Source organism: Aspergillus japonicus (assembly GCF_003184785.1).
Source record: "Aspergillus japonicus CBS 114.51 unplaced genomic scaffold BO86scaffold_25, whole genome shotgun sequence".
NCBI lineage: Eukaryota > Fungi > Ascomycota > Eurotiomycetes > Eurotiales > Aspergillaceae > Aspergillus > Aspergillus japonicus.
The window spans coordinates 391,214-412,690 of NW_020291662.1; the positions used below are offsets into that span (position 1 = coordinate 391,214).

The 21,477-nt window shown below is 51.5% G+C and overlaps 6 protein-coding genes across 6 annotated transcripts; 3 read left to right on the top strand and 3 right to left on the bottom strand.

Annotated features, from left to right (window-relative positions):
• Positions 1-1,203: 1,203 nt before the first annotated feature.
• Positions 1,204-6,007, top strand: BO86DRAFT_410025 (P-loop containing nucleoside triphosphate hydrolase protein; the record flags this gene model as incomplete). Its single annotated transcript, XM_025674459.1, has 3 exons — positions 1,204-1,539; positions 1,606-4,158; positions 4,238-6,007. The coding sequence occupies 3 exons, from the start codon at positions 1,204-1,206 to the stop codon at positions 6,005-6,007; spliced, it is 4,659 nt and encodes a 1,552-aa protein (XP_025527595.1).
• Positions 6,008-9,810: 3,803 nt separating this feature from the next.
• BO86DRAFT_448355 (uncharacterized protein) lies at positions 9,811-12,096 on the bottom strand (the record flags this gene model as incomplete). Its single annotated transcript, XM_025676641.1, has 6 exons — positions 11,902-12,096; positions 11,168-11,815; positions 10,992-11,116; positions 10,176-10,916; positions 10,006-10,087; positions 9,811-9,899 (listed from the first exon to the last, which is right to left on the bottom strand). Exons 1-6 carry the CDS (start codon positions 12,050-12,052, stop codon positions 9,811-9,813), a joined length of 1,836 nt encoding a protein of 611 aa, XP_025527596.1. The 5' UTR covers positions 12,053-12,096.
• A 953-nt stretch (positions 12,097-13,049) lies between these two features.
• On the top strand, positions 13,050-15,219 carry BO86DRAFT_410027 (fungal specific transcription factor domain-containing protein). Its single transcript, XM_025674460.1, has 4 exons — positions 13,050-13,734; positions 13,793-13,941; positions 13,997-14,540; positions 14,596-15,219. The coding sequence occupies exons 1-4, from the start codon at positions 13,078-13,080 to the stop codon at positions 14,887-14,889; spliced, it is 1,644 nt and encodes a 547-aa protein (XP_025527597.1). The 5' UTR covers positions 13,050-13,077; the 3' UTR covers positions 14,890-15,219.
• Positions 15,220-15,270: 51 nt separating this feature from the next.
• Positions 15,271-16,008, bottom strand: BO86DRAFT_399837 (uncharacterized protein; the record flags this gene model as incomplete). Its single annotated transcript, XM_025673666.1, has 1 exon — positions 15,271-16,008. One exon carries the CDS (start codon positions 16,006-16,008, stop codon positions 15,271-15,273), a length of 738 nt encoding a protein of 245 aa, XP_025527598.1.
• Positions 16,009-17,314: 1,306 nt separating this feature from the next.
• Positions 17,315-20,471, top strand: BO86DRAFT_430757 (uncharacterized protein; the record flags this gene model as incomplete). Its single annotated transcript, XM_025675728.1, has 4 exons — positions 17,315-17,664; positions 17,727-19,080; positions 19,148-20,282; positions 20,332-20,471. 4 exons carry the CDS (start codon positions 17,315-17,317, stop codon positions 20,469-20,471), a joined length of 2,979 nt encoding a protein of 992 aa, XP_025527599.1.
• A 214-nt stretch (positions 20,472-20,685) lies between these two features.
• On the bottom strand, positions 20,686-21,380 carry BO86DRAFT_430759 (uncharacterized protein). The gene is made up of 3 exons (XM_025675729.1): positions 21,228-21,380; positions 20,832-21,158; positions 20,686-20,757 (listed from the first exon to the last, which is right to left on the bottom strand). Exons 2-3 carry the CDS (start codon positions 21,057-21,059, stop codon positions 20,713-20,715), a joined length of 273 nt encoding a protein of 90 aa, XP_025527600.1. The 5' UTR covers positions 21,060-21,158; positions 21,228-21,380; the 3' UTR covers positions 20,686-20,712.
• Between the last annotated feature and the right edge of the window lie 97 nt (positions 21,381-21,477).

A 21,477-nucleotide genomic window follows, 5' to 3' on the forward strand; every position in this document is an offset into this window, starting at 1 on the left:
GTGCGCTGTGTGCAACCCCTGGAGTCAGCACAGCGTCAGATGATGTACAGCGACTGCAGTGACTGTGGATTACATCCTATCGCTCGCGTGTTGGAATAAGTCCACAGAACACCAAACATGGGTTGAAATCGAAACCAATTTGACAAGCCTGCAGACAGAAAGGCCTGTTATAGGAAAGTTGTTACCTCTCACCCGTGGCGAACGTCAGGAGTTGAAAGCCTCCAGAAGCGACCCTCTACGAGACCAGTGGGCCTGAACATTCGAAGCACACTCGGCACGCCTATGGGTCTGTGTTCAACGCGCACGAGGGAGTAGTTGCAGACGTTTTTACATTTCTGGATTGGAGATCGCCGACACGTCGGAATCTCCCACCGCAAGACTTTGCAAACGCAGTATCTGAGCCTGTTGCTAGGTTGCTACCCGACGATTGTCTCAAGACAGATTGCCACAAATCGCCGAGACGACTCACAAAACACTCAGAGGGAAGATCTCTTCATTTCAAATAACGAGGAGGATGGGATCCTGGCAGTATGGGCTGTCGAAATAAGCTTAGACTGGAGACAGTTAGAACGGTGTCAGAACGAATATCATCAGGCTACTAGGTGGGAAGGCAGTGCTCTTACCGGTGTGCTATGTCGGAGATTCTGAGTCATTATGGCTCATACCGGCGCAAGTCACTGCAATGAATAGATAAATACGAGCAGCTAGCAAAATGCCTGCATCAAAGACAGCGGTGTGAGGATCGACTCACCCCGGACCTCCGACGGGGAAACTGTGGGGGCTCAACCGCTCAATGCGTATGGAGATAGCGGAGCATACAAATAGTAGATTGAAAACTAAGCTATGAGTCAATTGCCAGGAAAAGGGCCAGAACAATGGCAGAGCTTGACACACAGCCTATCACATCCTGCGTCAGGATCAATGCATCTCAATGTATGAAGGATTTTGAGGTGATTGGGCACAGTCCTTATCTTGTCAGCGCTTAAGTCGCTAGTTGCGTAATGCTCGAAATCCATCCTTGCTTCTGAGTCAGCCGGAGAGTCAGCCACCACCAAACAAGACTAACAAGACTTTGCGCCATTTGACCCGGCAAAGACGCATTCAATAAGGGTTGGCCGGCCTTGCTTTTCTTTTCTCACTTTTTTTTTGTCTTCTGTCTGATTTCTCGATTTCGCATCTTGCCGGCGAGAGAGCACACCAAAGATGCTCTCGCAAAATTCCCAAGCCTTGACCATAGGCTCTGTGGCTCTCTTGTTAACCACCTTCAGCAGTATTCCCGCCGTCAAGAGTATTATTGCGCGCACCCGCCGTACCCTAACCGAACAAGATGACACCGCCACCCAAAAGGCCGCGTATCGCGACGAGGACGGTGTGGCGACGGAGGAATCACTCCTCAATTTCTCGGATATCTGGCAGCGTGTCGCGATCGTCCTGTTCTCCTCGACTGGGCTTCTCGCGACTCTGGGACTTGCCATCCTGACAACATTGAAACCCCACACAAGGACCCCGGTCTTCGCGTGGCTTCAGTTCGCCGTTTGGGTCGGTACAACCACACATCTGAAGGGGACGTGAGAATTGGGTTTGCCTGGCAGCTAATTTAACCAGCTCTTACTTCTTTTCCAAGGGGCTGTCTTCTTCGTTGAGCCCAGATCGACGGAACGATACACCCTGGGTCACTTCGCCTTCCTGGGAAGCACCTTCACGATCCTGGTCGTCGGCTTCGAACTCCATAGCAATGATCGGACTCGCCACAGTCTCACGGATGACCAATTGTGGCTCAGCCTGACCACAGTTCAGCTTGCAAGTGCCGTTGCACGAGCGCTGGCGAGCATCCTGCTGCCCCGTCGCCCGGATGTCTTCCACGACGGCACTTTGATCGACAGAGAATTTTCGGGATCCGCCTTGAGCCGGTATTCATTTGCCTGGGCCAGTGGCCTCCTCAACTACACCGCGAAGAACCGCACGCTGGCCCTCACGGATCTGCCTAGACTTCGAGCCCAGACAAGAGCAGAGAGCCTACATCCTCGCTTTGAGCAAGCCAAGCAGTCTCGCAAAACTTGGCAAGCCATCGTACGGGCGCACTGGCCAGCGATAATCTCGACCCTGCTTCTCACTCTGCTGGTTGGTCTTTTGAGCATCGGCCCACAGCTGGCGCTGCTCAATATCTTACAAGCCTTGGAGGGTCGAGGCAGCGGCAACTGGGACCCCCTGGGGGCAGTCTCCTGGATTGTGGGCCTAGGATCCTTGATGATTATCTCCTCGCTGTTTGAGGCCTGGCTATTATGGGTAGTGTGTGCGAAGCTCTTCATTCCAATCTATGCCGAGATCTCAGCCCTGGTTTTCGCCAAGTCGATGCGTCGGAAAGATGTCAAGAACGTCCAAAAATCAAAAGAAAAGTCTAATGCTGCAGCCACGACAGGAAATGGATCGGGAACCAAGGAGGAGGAGGAGGAGCTTGACGACGAGGCCTCTGTGAAAAAGACGAGACAGAGCATCATCAACCTGGCCGCCGTCGACGGAAGGCGCATTACCCAATTCACCACATTCGCCTACCTCATCCCTTCCTCTATCTTCAAGCTGATTCTCGGGTGTGGCTTTTTGATCAAGATCCTAGGATGGCGCAGCGCTCTATCCGGCATTGCAGTTGCGGTCCTGGTCACGCCCTTGAACTCATTTGCAGCCAAACGCTACACGGGCGCTCAAGTCAAGCTCATGAAGATGAGAGATCAGAAGCTGGCTATTGTCACAGAGGTGCTGCAGGGGATTCGCCAGATCAAGTTCTCGGGCCTCGAAGCACAGTGGGAAGCCCGGATCCGGGAGGCGCGAGAGAAAGAACTGAGCGCTCTATGGAGGTCTTTCTTTTTCGACATCATCCTGATGGGCATCTGGATTCTCGGACCCATTGGTCTCTCGGCAGTCTCTTTGACAGTCTATGCCATGCTCCATGGTGGACTCTCTGCCTCGGTTGCGTTTACCGCCATGTCTGTCTTTAGTTCCCTCGAGCTTTCTCTTGCCATTTTGCCAGAGATCATTTCCCAGGGGCTGGAGGCGAAGGTCAGCGCGGACCGAATTGATACCTATATGGCCTCATCGGAAAGAGTGGTTACTACTATCCCGGCCGACGAAGTAGCGTTCAAGAATGCCTCGGTCGCATGGCCATCGGAGCAGGAAGCTGGCACCTCGGAGGACACTGATCGCTTTGTGCTACGTAATCTCGATCTTGCCTTTCCCAAGCAGGGCCTCAGTATCGTGTCGGGTCGCACTGGGTCTGGCAAAAGTCTGCTCCTGGCTTCAATTCTCGGGGAAGGTGACTTGCTTCAGGGAACCGTCCATGTGCCCGTACCACCTCCCATCGAAGATCGTTTCGATGAACGGGCTACAAGTGCCAGTTGGATCATCGATTCAGCCATTGCCTATGTCGCTCAAATCCCGTGGATTGAAAATGCAACAATCAAGGATAATATCTTATTCGGACTTCCCCACGATGAAGCGCGTTACCGGAAGACTATCTCTGCGTGCGCGCTGCAGAAGGACCTGGAGATGCTGCCCGATGGTGATCTGACCGATATCGGAGCGAACGGGGTCAATCTCAGTGGTGGCCAGCGATGGCGAGTCTCCTTTGCACGTGCCTTGTATTCTCGTGCGGGCATCCTCATCATGGATGATATCTTCAGTGCTTTGGATGCTCATACAGGCCGTTATGTCTACGAAAACGCACTCACTGGTGAGCTTTGCCAGGGCAGAACGCGCATTCTGGTGACGCATCATGTTGGCCTGTGCCTCTCTCGCGCGGAATATTGGGTGGAATTGGAAGATGGAAACGTCCGCTATGCTGGCCTAGTCACTGACGATAAACGGTCAAATCACCCAGGGCACCCTCTACATGAGGGAGATGGCGGTGATGAGACGGCGCTTCTCGAAGAAGAATCCGTGGAGCAGGTAATTTCCCACACTTCCCATCGGCGACTTAGTACCGTACAACAGGAGACGACAACCAAGCCGCCAGCGGCGAAGAAGTTTGTCGAGGACGAAAAGCGAGAGGTTGGCTCGGTCCGATTTTCAGTTTACAAGGCCTATTTCTCTATCGGTGGCCACAGACTTCGATGGTACATTACGGGGATTGTCTTTCTTGGTTACACTTCCTTCTTGGTCGGCAGGGTAAGTTTTAACACGCACCTTCTTGAGTTTCAGTGTATGCTACCGGACGCAAGCTGACCGACAATGCTCACAACCATAGTCGTGGTGGATTAATGTGTGGACCGGTTCGTCATCGCAGACCCATGCCAGCCTTAAGCAGTACAGCATGGTTACGTGGCAACAGCCTATATCAAATGTCAACGCAGCGCCCCTAGACTCGGATCTCAAAATGTACTTGGGGATCTATATCGCAGTCAGTGTGCTTGCGTGCGCCATGGGCACCCTGCGCTTCTATCTGATCCTCTCGATGAGTGTCCGCGCAGCCCGCAATCTCTTCAACCGCCTGACATACGCCGTGCTCCGTGCCCCCATGCGCTGGCTGGACACTGTACCACTAGGTCGAATCCTGAACCGTTTTACATCCGACTTCAATTCTGTGGATTCAATCATCGGATATCAGCTGGCTTTTGTGGTGACGCAAATGCTCAATGTCTGCGGGATCGTGGTGGCAGGCGTTCTGGTCAGTCCATTGGTGATCATCCTCGCCGTGATCCTCCTGATCGTGTGTCTTAGCCTGGCGCTAAAATACCTGGCGGGGGCACGGGAGGTCAAACGCCTCGAAAGTACTGCCAAGAGCCCTATCTTCGAGCATTTCGGGTCCAGTCTGGCGGGACTAGTCACCATTCGTGCATTCAGCAAAGCGGATATCTATACGGGCATGATCTACAAGAGAATCAACGCGCACGCGCAAGCCTGGTGGGCTATGCTGCTGTTCAACCGCTGGCTGGCCTTCCGCATGAGCGTCGTTGGGGCACTCTTCGCCACCTTGACTGCGGCTCTGATTGTGAGTCTGCCAAGTATCTCGGCCTCACTCGCCGGGTTCGCCCTTAGCTTCGGGTTGCTATTCAACACAGCAATTGGTATGGCGCTGCGGAGCTATGCAGATGTCGAACTCAGTATGAATGCGACCGAACGAGTCATCGAGTATTCCAAGATTGAGCTCGAGAACCAGGGCGGCGTTGAACCTCCCGCGGCGTGGCCTACCGAGGGTCGTCTGGAAGTCCAGGATCTGGTCGTAGGATATGCGCCTGATTTGCCTCCAGTTCTTAAGGGATTAAGCTTTGCTGTTGAGAAGAACCAACGAGTTGGCGTCGTTGGCCGCACGGGTGCTGGAAAGTCGTCATTAACCCTGGCTCTGTTCCGGATCCTCGAGGCCCGCGAGGGTAAAGTCTTAATTGATGGGCTGGATGTTGCGAAGCTTACGCTGCACAGCCTGCGCACTCGGCTCGCTATCATCCCACAGGATCCAGTCCTTTTCTCCGGAACCGTGCGGTTCAACCTTGACCCTTTCGAGGAGTACACCGATGCAGAACTCTACGATGCTCTGGCACGCGTGCATCTCATTTCCCAGAACGACGAAGAGATCGCTGCAGCTGCCGACACAACAAATCCAATGCATCGTCCAAACACGAACAAATTCACCTCGCTGTCTGCTCCAATCTCAGAAGGGGGTCTGAACCTGTCACAAGGCCAGCGTCAACTGCTCTGCCTCGCACGCGCGATCGTATCGCGCCCGAAAATCATGTTTTTGGACGAAGCCACATCGGCTGTGGACATGGAGACGGATGCCCTTATCCAGCAGTCCATCCGCGCCGAGTTCGGACGCAACAACACCACGCTCCTGGTAATCGCGCATCGACTGAGTACTATCGCAGACTTTGACCGCATCTTGGTGATGGATGCTGGACGTGCCGTCGAATTTGGAGCCCCCAAGGAGCTACTGAAGATTGAAAATGGAGTGTTTAGGAGCCTGGTAGACAACAGTGGCGAGAAGGAAGTGTTGGAAAAGATTATTCTTCGGAATGACTAGACAGCCTCCAGCACATCTGCTCTTCCAAGATCTGATAAAATTGATATATGTATCCAGTATCTAATGCCCACCAACCTAGATTCACTCTCGTGCGTATTGCAAGACTGCGGGCATATATGGGCTCGAGTAAAGAAAAGCGGGAAGCAAGAACCACACAACGAAATTGATTGTCTACCTAGTAACGATCAAGATAATCCAATCAAAGTCGACCCCTGCCCTACAGGTCGCATGCAACCCCAGCCTCATACCCAATCATCTTCTCCAGCGCCAACCCGGCAAGCTCCTGAGCATGTATAGATACCAATCCTCTCCTCCTTCGCCACGTACGGAAACTGTTCCTTCCACTGCTGCCGCCGGTGTCCACTCCACATGTCCGACCGTTTAGTGATCCTCTCCCGCTTCGTGCATTGCCGGTAAACATAACGCCCTACTTCGGGTCGAGGCAGCCACTGCACACTAGCAATGACCCATCCCGCCAGCCATCGAAACCCTTGATCCTTGTTGTTGAGCCCTTGTTGATCCTCGGAGTCATCGTCATTCAGGCCCTTAGGGTACCAGGAATACGTCGGCAGAATTGTCTCCAACGAGGAGATCCACCCGGAGTCGATGAGATCTAAGGCTGTGATGCGGGCGACGGCGGACAGAAGTTCCGCAATCGGAGGTCTGTCTCCATGAATGGTAGACGTAGTCGCTCAGCTGAGGCCGGATGGTAAATGTACGCTGGAATTATAGTTAGTAGTGGGGTTCTTGAAGTAGTGAAGGTAGAGCCCAAGGGAAGAGAAGGGTTACGGTGATGGAACAAAACCCAGTCGGGAATGCATAGAGAAACAGACCACCTTACCATCACCTCTAAAGCGAGCAGTCATCTCCAGAGACAACCAATTGGCTCTTAGCGCTTCCAGAAAGCCGATTATACGATCTTGACCAATATGCCCCGGGGACAAGCCGAGCACAGCTTGAAAACCCAGTACATAAGCATCTCAATATGACCCCCAAGATTCGGGCAATGGGAGCTTTGCGCGAATCTCTTTGGGAAGCCTTTCGAAGTTGAAAAAATATGCTCGGTGGACTTCATAAACTCGTTCGGCTTCTTGAGTTATGTATACATCGATGTCCGTTGCTGCCTGTTCTGGTGTGATGTCACCGTCGGCAACAGCGGCCAGTCTGCTTTTATAGAACAGATCCTCTTCATCATCATGATGTTTGAATAGGTTGAAGTCTAGGACTGTGTCGAAGTCGAGATTCTGATACTGGCTGAAAAGGACATGACGGGCGATAGTATCTTGAATTACTAGGAAAATTGGGAAGGTTGGTTCAAGAAGGAAGTGTGTCTTGATAGGGAGATGACTTCAGAAGGCTGACTGAATGAATAATAGCTGATAACTTTCTTGGTTGTGGCTTGGATATAGTAAGCACTAATTAGTGAATGCAGGCCGGTTGAGTGTTCGGGCCATCCTTCCCGCTTGGGTGGTGAATCCGCCGCAACAGGCACGAGCCCACTAAAAGCAAGGTTCACTCAACAGTTTTTTATAATATCAGTCTCACTTGACCCACTGTGTATGACAGTGCTATAGGGTCCGTTCCGAGGGCGCATATCCGAGCATCCGGTGAGATTTCGCCCCAAGCTTTGGACCCCAGATGTCCCTGGCTCTCTACTCGGCCCCCGCGTGTTCTGCCCTCAAAACAACCATGTATACCTCAAACCAGCAGGTTACCTCGAGTGTCTTCCAACCGGAAAGCCAAGTTGACCAGGGGGGTCTTGTGTTTGATGTCTCAAATGTAAGCACCGAAACACCAGTAGTCGGCAGTCATCTCTTTCCAAGAGTTGCTCTGGACTACCTAACAGATAATACTTGTCGCCCATTGGCGAGTTCGACTATTCGGGTCGATACTGCTGATATCCATGGTATCGCATTGTGTCTTGCTCGGTATTTCACCTTTGTGGAGCTGGATTGACTATCATAATATACAGTAATCTGGTAGTCATGGATGGCCCTTCGTCGGTGGAATATACATAAAACCCAGAAGAGTCTCTCTCTACACAGCTTTTCGTTCTGATTTTTTTTGTTCTGCTTTTTCGAATATACCGATATCCGTTGCATCCGGATTTCTCTTCCCTGCGTCGCGTACTGTATATAAAATAGACATTGAGTTGTATGCTGCATTCTCGCTTGTTGCCGTAATGATTAAATCATTCTTTTTTCCTAAATCTTGCTTGGTTGATTGGCATTCCTGACCGTCTCATTGCCCATATAATACAAGTCTACATTAGTATAATGCAGTCCATGCTCATGCCAAGAGAATATCCGGTATGTCTCATTCAGGCGCGCTCTCTTTCAACTTTCGTAGTCATTGGTTCTGACGCGCAAATAGCAGGTAGACAAGACTTGAGAGTTTACACCCAGGTTGCTGGTTCGGCCATCTGCAAGTGAGTCGCACGCCGGCCGGAGTGTAAATACTTCTCCGAGAGAGGAAAAATTCAAATTATCTTCATGCTACTCATCAACGTGAAATCTCGGTGCAAGCCTACATACGTGGTTTCTAGACCACAGTCGGGGAAGAAGACTCAGCTGGAGGCCGCGGGGCAGAGATGCTACGGGGCGGAACGAAGAAATCACGTTTTCTCCCAAGCACTCCCAACTGTTACAGTGTCTACAAGGAATGGCCGCGACCCTCGCGTGCAGTTCCTCCAATCGAAGATCTTGTACATGATACAGCACCCTCTTCACCGTCCGCATACTCGGTCAGCACCGTCTCGTGTATTTCGGTCGCCATGGGTTTATCCTGCCGTTCTGTGTTCGAAGAAGGCCGAGAGGGCCAGCCACCCCAGCGGAGCTCAAGGGCTGTAAGATCGAAAAAGGCTCATCATGACCTGCCCCACGAAAAAAGCTGCTGTTGACTGCGGAAAGAGTACGTCTTTTCAGACCTCAAAGTGTGCGTCGTTCCCAGTTCTGGGGTCAGGACACTGACGCCCTTCCTTGAAGACGAACGGGACAAGCGCCGGAGCGATCGAGATCCTCTCCCTTTCTCTGGCGCCGAAAAAGAACGGAAGCTGTGCACACAGCGGTAGTAAGAATACCAAGATGTAGAAGTTTTGAACACTTCAGAACACCCGCTACAATAGCCGAACCTAGGGCTTCAAAAGGCTAAGGCTCGAGGCACGTCAAAGCAGAATGAACACACCCAAAATAGTGAGAGGCAAAACTACAATGGCCTCCAATCCCATCTCCAGCTCAGGTTCGTCGAGCGCGACGTGAGTTTCAAGAAAAACCATATGAACATGTTCTTCAAGGGAAACCGTTCTCGAGACTAGATTTGCCGTTGGCCAAAAGCATCTTCGTATCAGAGGTGGTAATCCTGACAGCGTAGCAATTCTCAAACACAGTGAGGGGTGACATCGTGGTGCGCCTCACATGAGAAGACACCGGAGTCCATCAGCCCCAGCCTTGCCAATGCCGTTAATGATGGTGGCAATGAAGTCTGTGTTCGGGATATCCGCCGTTGATTGCTTGAGACAAGTACAAAGAACACGTAAAAAGTTTTTCAGAGAGAGAAAGTCTTTCCAGGAGCAGGCATATGCACTCGATCAGTCGCGGAGAAAGCACGTATAATGGTCAACGTTCAATGAGATGGATGATGGCAAAGGAAGTTAGAGAGCACAAGGCCGACAATTTAAACAACAGGATGAGCCTCTGTTTCTTTGAGCAAGTGCTCTTCGGCCGCCTGCAGGACTTCAATCATCGACGTGTATAAGCCCTCGTCTTCTGACTTCCACATTCGGCCACCAGGAAACACGACTCGTCTCAACCTGTCGCCAGAGTTTCCATTCTAAGAAAGTTCCATTCGTCAAATTTTTCCACGACATTCCCATGGCCCGGGCCATGGTAGTGAACTGCAAATCCAGAACAGAACCCAGAAGGACTCCACGTCATGCATAAAGCTGTGTTGCTCCCCAAGAAGCGCCCCGACCGCCATGAATGCTCAAGTTCCTGTCTTACCTTGGGCACCAGAAGCCTTGGCCCGTGACTCCTTCACGCTCAAGTCGAGGTCAATGAGGAATCCCTGCCACTGGGCGTCGTCCTGCTACCATCATATTGTTGACGGAGATATCCCGATGTAGTAGCCCGGCCTCATTGCGTAATGAGTGGTGTCCCTGGATGCAGCCTACGAAGGCCCGAAGAAGGACCGGAGGGGAACTTGCCTTGTAGATCGGCTCGCCGTAATCCCTGATCACCACTCGGCGGTGAATCCGGTTGGGCTGGGCGTTCCGGACAAGACTTAGCGATGCCGATCCGGATTGATGTCGCTTGCGAGGCGATAGCGCGACACGGGCAGGACTGGAGGATCGTTTTCGGCCCACGATGCTGGTGCTACTGCGGCCTTTCTGGGGGCAGATCATTGTCCGGGGACTCGGTGTGTCCGAGGAACGACCAGACGGATGATTCTCCGCCGTGGTAATGTCTGATCCTTTCCGGACATTGTGTCGGATATCATCATCGGTGCCTAACACCTGCACCGTCTCGTGATGGTGGTACCGAGCAACGTTGACCACCCCCAACTCAGTCGTCTTTTGCAATAGCTTACCCTCATTCGCCCGCTCCGTGTATCGCCAAGAGTCTTTCACAACCAGAGGTTGATCGGGAGAGGCTTCCAGATGGGCCTTCCAGCAAGTGGTTGCTCGACCGGCTACACACGCGGCGCGCCGGATCACTCTGTCTATGATAAGGCACTCTGTCTGATTTCGACGTTGGATGTTGATTAAATGCCAGCCTTTATCTTTAGAGATGGTTAGATCAAAGCCCAAGTCCCCATCGCTCATCCAAAGAAAGCCAAGAATTGTTGAGACAAACCGAAGTGCGTCTTTATGTATGTCGAACTTGTCGGATGCGATGCCCCCCAAGCGGTCATACTCTCAGATCCTCATATAGGGTCCACAGAGAGTGAAGCCTATAACAAAGCGCCGGGTATCTTGAGCTGCCAGGACCTCTCGCGCATATCTCCCCAAGTCCAGCCAGGCCTTCGAGTGAATGTCGGCCGCCGGATTGCTTTTGAGCTCACCGGATATTAAAATCTCCCGCAAATGGCACCGGGGAGCCCGTGGCACTTCAACTATCACTGACGCTCACTAGGCCAACGTCAATCCTGCGTTCAGCCGTAGACCTTCGATTGGGGTGTTGGGCTGGGCAAGGAGTCGCCGTCGAACGGACGGGGTTGCTGGGTTGCTTTCGGCCAAAGCTGCGAGCTTGGTGATGATATTGGCCAGCCAGATCATAACACCGGCTTGATTTGTGTCGTTCGACCACCCTACCCATCGGCCCTCCTCCAGAAGCTGTTCATCACCCTCCCTACATTGGGCCAGTACGGCGCCCGCAGCAGCCTCGAGACCGGCAATGCTCCCAAAGAATCGTTCACTGAAACCCGCAAGGCTCACATAGAGAACGCCAAGTTCTGCCTTGAGCACGCGACCCACATCTTGGCGATATTCAGAGGAGTTGGCAAAGGCGCTGGTATTGGACCTCCATGGAGTCTGTGAGAAGGAGGAAGCAGTCGGTCGAGGCGGGGGCGTCGATTCGAGCACGGCACGGTAGACCAGCTGCCAGATGAGAATGTCGTCAGGTACGGTGTCGGCCAAGGCCCCTTCTAAGAGTGGCTTGATCTGGTCGAGGTGGAAGTCGTCGGATTTAATGGCGGTGCTGAATCTTGAAAGATCGTGGTAGAGGTTCTTGCCGGGTCCACTGGCTGGGAGGAGGCGAGAGGCTTTGCAGCTTTGAAGTGCTAAAATCAGATCTAAAGAGAGGCCCTGGGCATCTGCAGCACGAGGAGATGAGAACAGTTAGTCCGAGAATCGAATGGGGGAAGTGGCCACTGCAGCTGTTGGCTATGTCTCTATCTACCTTCACTTGCTAATTGGTGGAGCGCGTCCTGCGGGCACGGGCAGGAGATGCCTTTGCTAAGGCAGGGGGACTTGAAAGAGGAGCGAACATAATCAAGGCGTGACCCAATGGGATTGGATTGGATGATTTTCAAGTGGAGATCATCCAACATCCTGGCACCATGATCATGGAGAGGAGATGGGAAGAAGGATGAGGAGGTGGAGATGGCGATGGAGATGGTGCCGGTCGCGTGTTGTGACATTTTCGCGTTGATGAGTCAGCCCCGGCCGGTTCTTTTCCTGCTCCCTTTATACTGCTTTAGACAGGTACCTCACTCAGGGTTGCATTTATATCCTGACTAGGTACACCATCACGTAATGATCAAGTAATTATCAGGTAGCCCAATACAAGCATTTGAGGATTTGAAACGCCGATGTTGACAGTTCAATACTACTACTCCCACTACCACCACTACTACTACCCCTACTACTACTAGCCTATAGGTTAGTAGTACTCCCCCCCATAATAGACATTAGGAGTTAGGTAAACTGGTTAGCCCGCATTATTGGGAAATATAAAGACAGAAAAGTAAAAACATCACAGGTTCCTTCTTCCTGGTTCTGAGAGGCCTGTCTTGATAATGCCCAAGGATGTATAGAAGGCACCCCCGATGATTAGAAGCATCGACATCCAAGTACCACTAAATGTAACTAGTACTGTGCTGTAAGCTACGAGAAATCAGCTCAATCGAATTAGGGGCTACTCAGAATTCTCCCGAGCAACCGGACAACATTGGCTTTATTAAGCGGTTTACAGCTAGCTTCCAGCTGAAAGCGGGGTAACGTATTTGTCTCAACAACACCTTTTCCACCCCGCGACCACAGCAGGTCACAGAACGTGCCGGGTTGTGTTCGGTTCAGCTATATCACAATGGGTGATACTCCACGTCCTAAGAAGAGCAGTCAGTAGTTAGAGGTATCACTGTTGAGCGCTGCTAATTGGCAATCATCAGCGCCACGTTCAAACGTTTTCAAGGCCTGTGAGAGCTGCCGACAGCGTAAGGTGAGATGTGATGGTCAATTGCCCTGTCAAGCCTGTGTCCGAAGATCTATCCCCTGCTCTTTCCGCAAAAGTGCCAGAAGGCAACTGTCAAATCCCATCCAGGAAGTGCCGACTGCACCCAGCGCTGGCAATCGCATGCTCCTTGTTAGAGATAATTGCGGTGCACAGTTCGCGTCATCAGTCCTGCCGTGGAGACTCCGACACCAGAACCATCTGAACTACATCTTGGATGCTCTCCAAATCAATGATGGCCCGCACGGACGGGGAAGAATCACGAGAACCTTTACCTCCACGTCCACAGTCACCGTACTGAATGTGATATTGGACTTGATCGCCCGACCGGACAGCCCTTCCCCCAATAACCTGGCAACCGAATCCCGAAGCAAACCCCATACATATGTTCTAGAATATTTACGCCAGGCGATTGTGGGATACGAGGCCCTCCCGCCGCCGCCCTTCAGCCCTAGTCCGCCAGGCCCGCTGGATACAGTCCCGCTACAACTCCAGAGCCTCCTGCTCGAGCGATACATCGCAATGTCCTGGAAGACACTCCCATTTCAGTCCCCCCGGAGTCTTCGTGCACGCCTTTCCTGCCTTTTCGCTCTACCAGTATCACAAATGCAGGTTGAAGATCACGCTCTTCGTGCCATCATGCTGCCCCTCCTCGCTATTGGCTCCATTACAACCGGCTACGCGGAACTGGGAGAGATGCTTATTAGTGAGGCACAGAGGAATACAATCACACTATACTATATGGGTGATGTTCTAGCTTTACAGAGTGATTTGCTGATGATAAGTGGCTGCACATTATCTCTGGCTCACAGAAACGTTGCTGACTGCGGGCGGCCACATCCAGTATTGGATCGACTCAGGCTCCTTCGAATCCGCCTATTTACGGCTGGGAACGACACTTGCGAAAATCCTGGCGGCTGGATTGGATCGACCAACTCGTTCAGCTCACGAACAGGCTGTTATCTCGGCTTTCTGCTGTAACGAAAGGTTGCTGATCCCATCCTGGTTGTAATAGCACGTTCCTGATCGCGATTGCGAATAGTCTTCTATGTGTCGTCCTAGGACGAGAAGCTGCCTTCTCTAGCAGCATCAGACATCTGCCGCAAAGCAACCATACCATCATTGGGTTCATGCACCCCTTCTATCGCATTCTTGCCGATATCCAGCGCCTTCACCAGCATAAAACCAAGGATTTTATGAAGCTATGGAATGCTTGCTGCGCACTTCGTCAGCGCCTTTTAGCCTTTTGGTCAATGGATGGTCCTTTTGATGATTCCTCGGATGGAGAGAATCTGAATATGGGCTCAGTCTGTAAGTGTTCTGAGCTCTTTGCCTGGCATTCTGAGGGGTTTCTCACTCACTCTACCGTGCTTCACTACTCGGTTCTTATCCTCTATCGACCATTTTTGATTCTTCGCGCGCTCGAGAACAATCGCGATGGTCATGGTGACTGGGACCTCAACAATAGTCCTGCAGGGAGGGAGAGGGTGGAGACCATATCTAAGGGGTGTCAGTACTCTATTGACGCTGCAGCGAAGATCATCTCTTTTTTTCGCAGGTTATATGAGACGGAATTTATACAGAAGGTCCAACCAAATGTGTGACTGTCCTCAGAACCTTCCTTTGTCTAACCTTTAACAGAACCTGCCTTTGAACGCCTTCTTCCTCGAGAATGCTTGCTATGCTTTGATAATTGACAGCCTGTGGGGCAATCGGAGATCGTTGTATCTTTCGCACATCCAAACCTGCTTGCACTGTATGGAGCAGACACAGGACCAACCAGTGACTTCCTCGCGACTTTCCATTACAAAGCACATTATCGGGAGAATAGGGATGTTTCCGGACAGCGATAACAGACTTTCAAGTCTCACGCTCTCTCAGTCTGGAATGATGTGGATGAACGAATTCTTGGAGAGCCACGTTTTCAGCGATTAAAGAACAATCCCCACCTGCTATATTCAATCCTGTCGGAGCTATACACTAAGAGGCTGTAGCTACACTGGAATGAATGTTCTTCTTGTTCCTTAGAATCCGAGGAAATGGGGGAACCCAGGATGGATCTGCTGATGGACCCACGATGCATAATCCATGCCATCATGGGGAGTTGAATTGAATCCTTGCTACTTTCCAGAAATATCCTGTACTGGGAGACTCAATTGCTTGATCCTCCTGCCACACGCTGCCATTGCTTGCTACACAACTTCGGCAGAATTTCTGTGGTAGCAAAGAATACCCCTAGGCTACTCTATACATGTTATATACTCCTCCGCATTTGCAATAACCCTCAAGGCCAAGCCGACTTCATGCCTGGGCCACTCAGATAGAGCATAACCTGCTGGCCTTGTAGCTTGCCGTTGTAACATTGAAAGACTTGGAGAGTCTCACCCGTGGCTGCGGTAGAAGCCAGCAGCGACGTGTTGCCTGGAGCTTGCTTTTTGCCAACCACTCGTCCTGCTGCGCCTGGGCCTCTTTCATATCGTTGGGTATGAAGGCAGAAATCTCCCCATATGGGCAGATCTTGCCTGGGATGATGGCGCCAGTAACAACGATACCGTATTGCTCATCAATGACCAGGTTGAGCCGTGCATCCGCATCAGCAGATCGATGCTGTCTCCAGCTACATCCCAGCGGAGTAGTCGACCCATCTCCATCCGGGCCAGGAACAATGACGCTCCAACCTTCTTCGGTAAATTGGCAATCGTCGGCGACGGTAACCGAGATCGTGTCATTTGGATTGAAGGTTGCTGCGCCGAGGCTTTCTAACACTGCGCGAGTCGCATTATCACGATCGGCTGGTGGCGACATCCAGCGCTCATAGTTCCTAGGCAGCTCCACGGCGGAGAAAGGGAAGCCGTGATCGCCGCGGGAGCGGTTCGCGTATAGCTCTAGCTGGGTGATTTGCTTGTCAACAACTTTGATCCAGGCCCATGCGACAGATTTATTCCCCTCGCTCCCTTCAGTGACGTCGAGAGAGAAGTACGCAGAGTCACTGATAGTTTCAATCGCTAGCAAGCTAGGCGAACCTGCGCTTGTGACGGTCCGCCAGAGAGTCATCATGCCCAAAGCTGCCGGGTGCGAGTTTTCGGTTGCCTAGTAGGTGGCTGCAAGCGGCAGGATGTTGGGATTATGCAACAGCATAGATGCCAGAACCTAATCAACAATGGTCGTCATGCACTCTCGCGAGCAGCTATCGTCAGAAGTCGTCGTAGAAATGCTCTTCCCGGCCAGACCGGCCACAGGCATTGTAACACCTCCCATCGCAAACGCGAAGGCTGCATCCGCTGTCGCCAATGATAACCTCATATTTAAGGTATATGGGTTATTAAGGTATATGGCGTAAGTAGAGGACATGGGAGATTGAATAGGGAACAGTTTACAACCCGGAGAAAGATACTGATAGAAAGCTGAGTGAATCCGGACTCACAGGCCAATAAATTACACACCTCTTATGTCCACCACATTGCTCTCCAGCATGTAACGATTGTATAAGTAGATCCTTTCATTTCGCGATGCCCACATTCCGAAAGCCCACTGAAGACAACGGGGCTTATTGGTAGCATTGCAATGAGCAAGGCCAGTGAGGGTCTTGGAGATTTACCCCGCATAACCCCGGGGTACGGAAACCTACAGCTTGCACATCGACCTCAAGCCTCATCCTGGGCAGTCTGAAGCTCGATGCTATTCAAATACGGCGACCAAGTATCCTGTAGTCGTCTCTTCACACGGTTTCCCACACTTAATCTTGGCAACTGAGCATAACCGCGTCCTTTATTTAGTATAGTACTACACAAAGATGTATATGTCTGGCATTGATTTGAGAAGGGTCGACGTAGGTTAGAGGGGGGAGAGATTATACTCGAGTCGCGGGAAGCGAGTTGTTCACCCGAGAAAAGCATCTTTCACGTTCAGTTCGGGGTTCTGAACTTGGAGGCTCGGAATTCGGTGGGTCTCGGATTTGTATGGATCCCGCGCAAGTGAGGGGTGCGGTGTGAGGCGTGATTTCTGGGCATTATTTCCCCACACTGCATACTAAAACAACTTCTCATCAGAAAGTGGGCGCCGTCGGCGCTAATGTGCGGGGCCCCGCATCATAATTATTTAGGACCAATTTGCTCGCCGTGTGGAGGTGGCATGCCTGGCCTCGATCGAGTTTCCATTTGAGACCGAAAAATGGATGGTCGGGATAGTGATAGACCGACACCACAAGAGCTCTCTCATCGTGATATCTGAAAGCCTAAATGCTCGATGGGAACCTGCAACTATAAGTAAAGCCCTCCCCCGCCCTTGAGCCTTAAGGGCCTGTGAGGACTACAAAGAGCATTCTCAGCCCGAAAGATCTCGTTGACCTAATTGCGCTACAATGAAGACAATCAAATGGTCCACTCTAGTAAACCTTCTATTGATCCCAGCAGCGGTCAACGCAAAGCCATTTGATCACCGTGAACTCCTAGGCCGCGATGTTGAAATTGGTCAACTTCCTATACCATCCACTTACGACGCGCCTCGCTTCCGGTGGTGGTGGCCCGGGGGGTGGGTGGAACCTGATGTTTTGAAGAGCGAAATGCAGTCTATCGCCGCGGCGGGATTTGGTGGGGGGGAGATCAGTGATGTTCAGGATAGCATCAAGGTCTCGATGGACCCACGAATATATGGATGGGCAAGAGATCGGTGGAATGCAGGGGTGCTCGCTGCCTATAAGACAGCCGAAAGGTAAGTGACTTGATTCAAAGGGTGGGGCGAGGAAGTTGATTCCTTCTTGCTGACCAGAACAGGCTGGGCGTTTATGTGGACATGACACTGGGTCCCCACTGGCCAACTGGAGTTCCGGGCTTTAGTCCAGACTCCCCAGAAACCTCCAAGGAATTGGTCCATGGAAAGCTGCTGCTTGCGGCTGGTCATTCTTACTCGGGATCTCTTCCTCTTCCTGTGGCCAAACCATCTGGAGAGGAGACTGGCAACCCATCGGTAAACGCAACCGCGAAGCTGGTTGCCATTCTGGCTGCCAGAACCAGTGCAGCATCAGCCAATCAAACGGTCGTGGCGTTTGAACCGTCCTCAGTTTTGAATTTGACGAAATATTATCACAAAGATCAACTGTGCTGGACGGCGCCGAAGGATGGGACTTACATCGTCGTTGCAGTGTACGGCAGAGGGACGGGACAGATCCAGAATATGTACGACGGGAACCCCAATGCCCCCAAGGTCACCTATCCTTCCCCAGCCTACATCGTCGACCATTTCTCCACTGCGGGCGTAGACGCCTCTGTGAACTATTGGAACAATCATATCCTGAATGACGAGTTGCGCCAAATCATGAAGAGCCAAGGAGGGTCCATTTTTGAGGACTCGCTCGAGCTCAAGTACAAGCAATATTGGACATTGAACTTCATGGAGGAGTTCCAAAAGCGACGAGGTTACGATTTAACCCCGTACCTCCTCTACGTCCTAAAAGATAGCACCACTTTTATCGGCAATGACGAAGTTGCCAGGGGAGTCGGGTATGATTTTTACTCCACAATCACAGATCTATACATTGACTACCGCGTTCAAGGGTTGAAAAAGTTTGCCAATGGACTCGGGCTAAAACTTCGCCTGCAGCCCTACACAGCGACACTCAACTCTTCACGGGCAGCCGCAGCGGTTGATATTCCCGAGGGCGAGTCCCTCGGCTTTGAGGGTGACAAAGATGCTTTCAGGGTTTTGGCTACCGGTCGAGATGTGGCCGGTCGTACGAAGATCCTTTCCAACGAACTCGGCGCCTACATGGGCAAGGCATATGGAGTCACTTGGAACTTCCTTCTTGGGACTGCAAATCTGGATTACTCTCTCGGTGTCAGTCACGCAGTCATCCATGGCTTTCCATACCGTGACTCGCCCTCAAGTGCATGGCCTGGGTTCGCACCTTTCACGCCGCTCGGCTCGTCGAGTAATGGGTTTGCAGATGCGTGGGGCCCGCGGCAGCCTCAATGGCTTTTCGCGTCGAATGCGAGTATCTACATGGCCCGCGCCCACAACATCCTGCAAACAGGCTCGCCATCGGTAGATGTGGCTATTTTAAATACCGATTGGGGAGTCACGGCAACGTGGAAAGATACTGGATTGAACGATGCGGGATATTCCTACCAGGTAAGGCCATCTGGGGTGGAAGCCAGGGCGTCATGCGGGATTGAGTCACTGATCAAAAGCCCAATAGTTTCCTACTGCAGAACTACTCAGAGAATACTCCGCCACCGTCAAGAACAAGCATCTTCTCCCTGACGGTCCTCGATACAAAGCAATTCTGGTTGATAACACGACTTACTTGGACCCCGATACCGCGAGGCAAATCCGCTCGTTCGCCGAGTCAGGTCTACCGGTGGTGATTGTTGGAGACGCCCCGTCTCAACCACAGTCCTTCTGCACCGACTGTTTCAGGGCCAAAGATCAAATAAAGGAGATCTTCAAGTCAGTCTTGTCACTACAGACAACGAAACAAGTCTCCTCCCAAGCCGATGCTCCTGCAGCTCTCAGGTCCCTTGGCATCAATCCATCTGTCCGGTACTCTACGTCATCTAACGTGTCCTTAATCACTACCAAACGTCGCGTCAGCGATTCCGAGTCCATCTACTTTGTTTACAGCTCTGTCGCGCTTACCGAAACAGTTTCTTTAGAGGGGGAGGGTTATCCGCTCATGCTCAACCTCTGGACTGGGGACGTTACGCCCCTCGCTGCATTCGACACAGCTGATGGGTACACCAGAGTCAACCTGTCCCTGGGCGAGAATGCGGCGCAAGCGCTTTACCTCGGCAAAAAGAATCCATATGGCCTTCGTAACCTCAGCAGATATGTCACTGCGACTGATGCCAGTGTTTTCGCCCAATCGGAGAATATATATCTGCAAACCAGCAAGAATGGAACTCACAGTGCAAAACTTTCAGACGGAAGGTCCGTCAATGTTGCGTTCGGCAACGTGCCATCTCCAATTGCACTCAAGTCTTGGGTATTATCCGTCGAGGACTGGTCCCCTTTGATCGTGAATGAAACTGGGCTCAAGTCATCCCTGACTTCCAAGGTTACTTTACCGAGTATCAGTCTGAATAGTCTCGAGTCGTGGACTAATATTTCTGGATTGGAGAGTGCAAGTGGCATTGGTACTTATAGGACGACCGTGAACCTATCCCTGGGTTTGTCGAGTAACAGCTCTGGAGAGGGTCTTGCGGTCTTCATCAACTTCGGTGATGTCGGGGGGAGTTGGGGCTTGAAAATCAACAATGTCCCGGTAAATGGAGTTGACTTCCTAAGCTCGGCGCCCCTTGAGATTACTCCTTATGTGAAAAATGGGCCCAATGGTATGTCCTATCTGCCTTGGATGGTAATGCTGCTGCTGACGAAGGGCAGATCTCGAGATCACAGTTGCTACTACGTTGTGGAATAAACTACGGAAGACGTGGCCCGCCATTTACGGGTCTCTCGAGGTACAGAAAGTCGGCCTTCTCGGACCTGTTACTCTGACGTACTATGCTCAGAAGCAAATTTGATCATACTTTTCGTGTTGCACAAGATGGGGGAAAGAGACTACTGAGATGGTATGCATCCGCCGAGCAATAGGACTAGGGTGTGTAACCAGGAGCCACGATCTTTGAGCGTAACAGTGATCAATGTATATGTCTGTTCATATTTTAGATGCGAGATAGAAGCGGTACTATCGCATCCGCACGCTAATGGAATTCTGAACACCATGTCTCTTATTCCCCTATGTCCAACACCTCCAAAGCTCTCTCAAGGTAGCTTGTTTAGGCCGGTTCCTAGCTTGATGGTTCGATCCTATGGGACAGATATTAGCAGGCAATGTATGTGCTAGAGAGACTTCAGAATGTATGCACACGGTGACAACTGACCACAATGCCCGTCGGCATGTACTTGGACATGGCCTTCACCATGGAAGCCATTCCTCCACGCCATACGGGACCTGAGGCTCCTCCCAGAATATCCTGAACAACCTGGCGAGCAAAGTCATCCGGCGCGCTCTTGTTTGAGACATCCTTCCCGGCACCGCGTGTTTGAATCTCTGGAAGTGCTTTGTGGTAGAGGGAGCTTTGGGGCAGGGTCAGATTGGAATGTGACATAATATTTGTGGCGACGGTGCCGGTGACAAGAGAGATAACTCGGATTTTAAAGGGCTGTAGCTCCAATCAAAGAGTCTCGCTCCAAGACATTAGAGCAGACTTGGAGGCGTTGTAGATACATGGCATAAGGCATTAGCGAGTAAACTATTCAGCAATATTTGATTGGACCGCCTTGTATGGGGAAGACAGACTCATCCAAGGGGCATACAAAAAGCCCGAAATAGAACAGACGTTCACAATGACACTGCCATTCGCAGCAACCTTCAGCAAGGGCATAAAGGCCTGGGTGACGGCGAGAACACACCAGAAATTGACATCAAAGGTTAGGGTTTACATTAGGGTTTACATTAGGGTTTACATTAGGGTTTACATTAGGGTTTACATTAGGGTTTACATTAGGGTTTACATTAGGGTTTAC

Coding starts and splice junctions, on each gene's coding strand:
- BO86DRAFT_410027 (XM_025674460.1), top strand. CDS start 13,078: ATGCTCCTTGTTAGAGATAATTGCGGTGCACAGTTCGCGTCATCAGTC. Junction 13,735..13,792: donor TACAGAGTGATTTGCTGATG/ATAAGTGGCTGC, acceptor GCGGGCGGCCAC/ATCCAGTATTGGATCGACTC. Junction 13,942..13,996: donor GCTTTCTGCTGTAACGAAAG/GTTGCTGATCCC, acceptor GATTGCGAATAG/TCTTCTATGTGTCGTCCTAG.
- BO86DRAFT_430759 (XM_025675729.1), bottom strand. CDS start 21,059: ATGTCACATTCCAATCTGACCCTGCCCCAAAGCTCCCTCTACCACAAA. Junction 20,758..20,831: donor ACATGCCGACGGGCATTGTG/GTCAGTTGTCAC, acceptor TCTGTCCCATAG/GATCGAACCATCAAGCTAGG.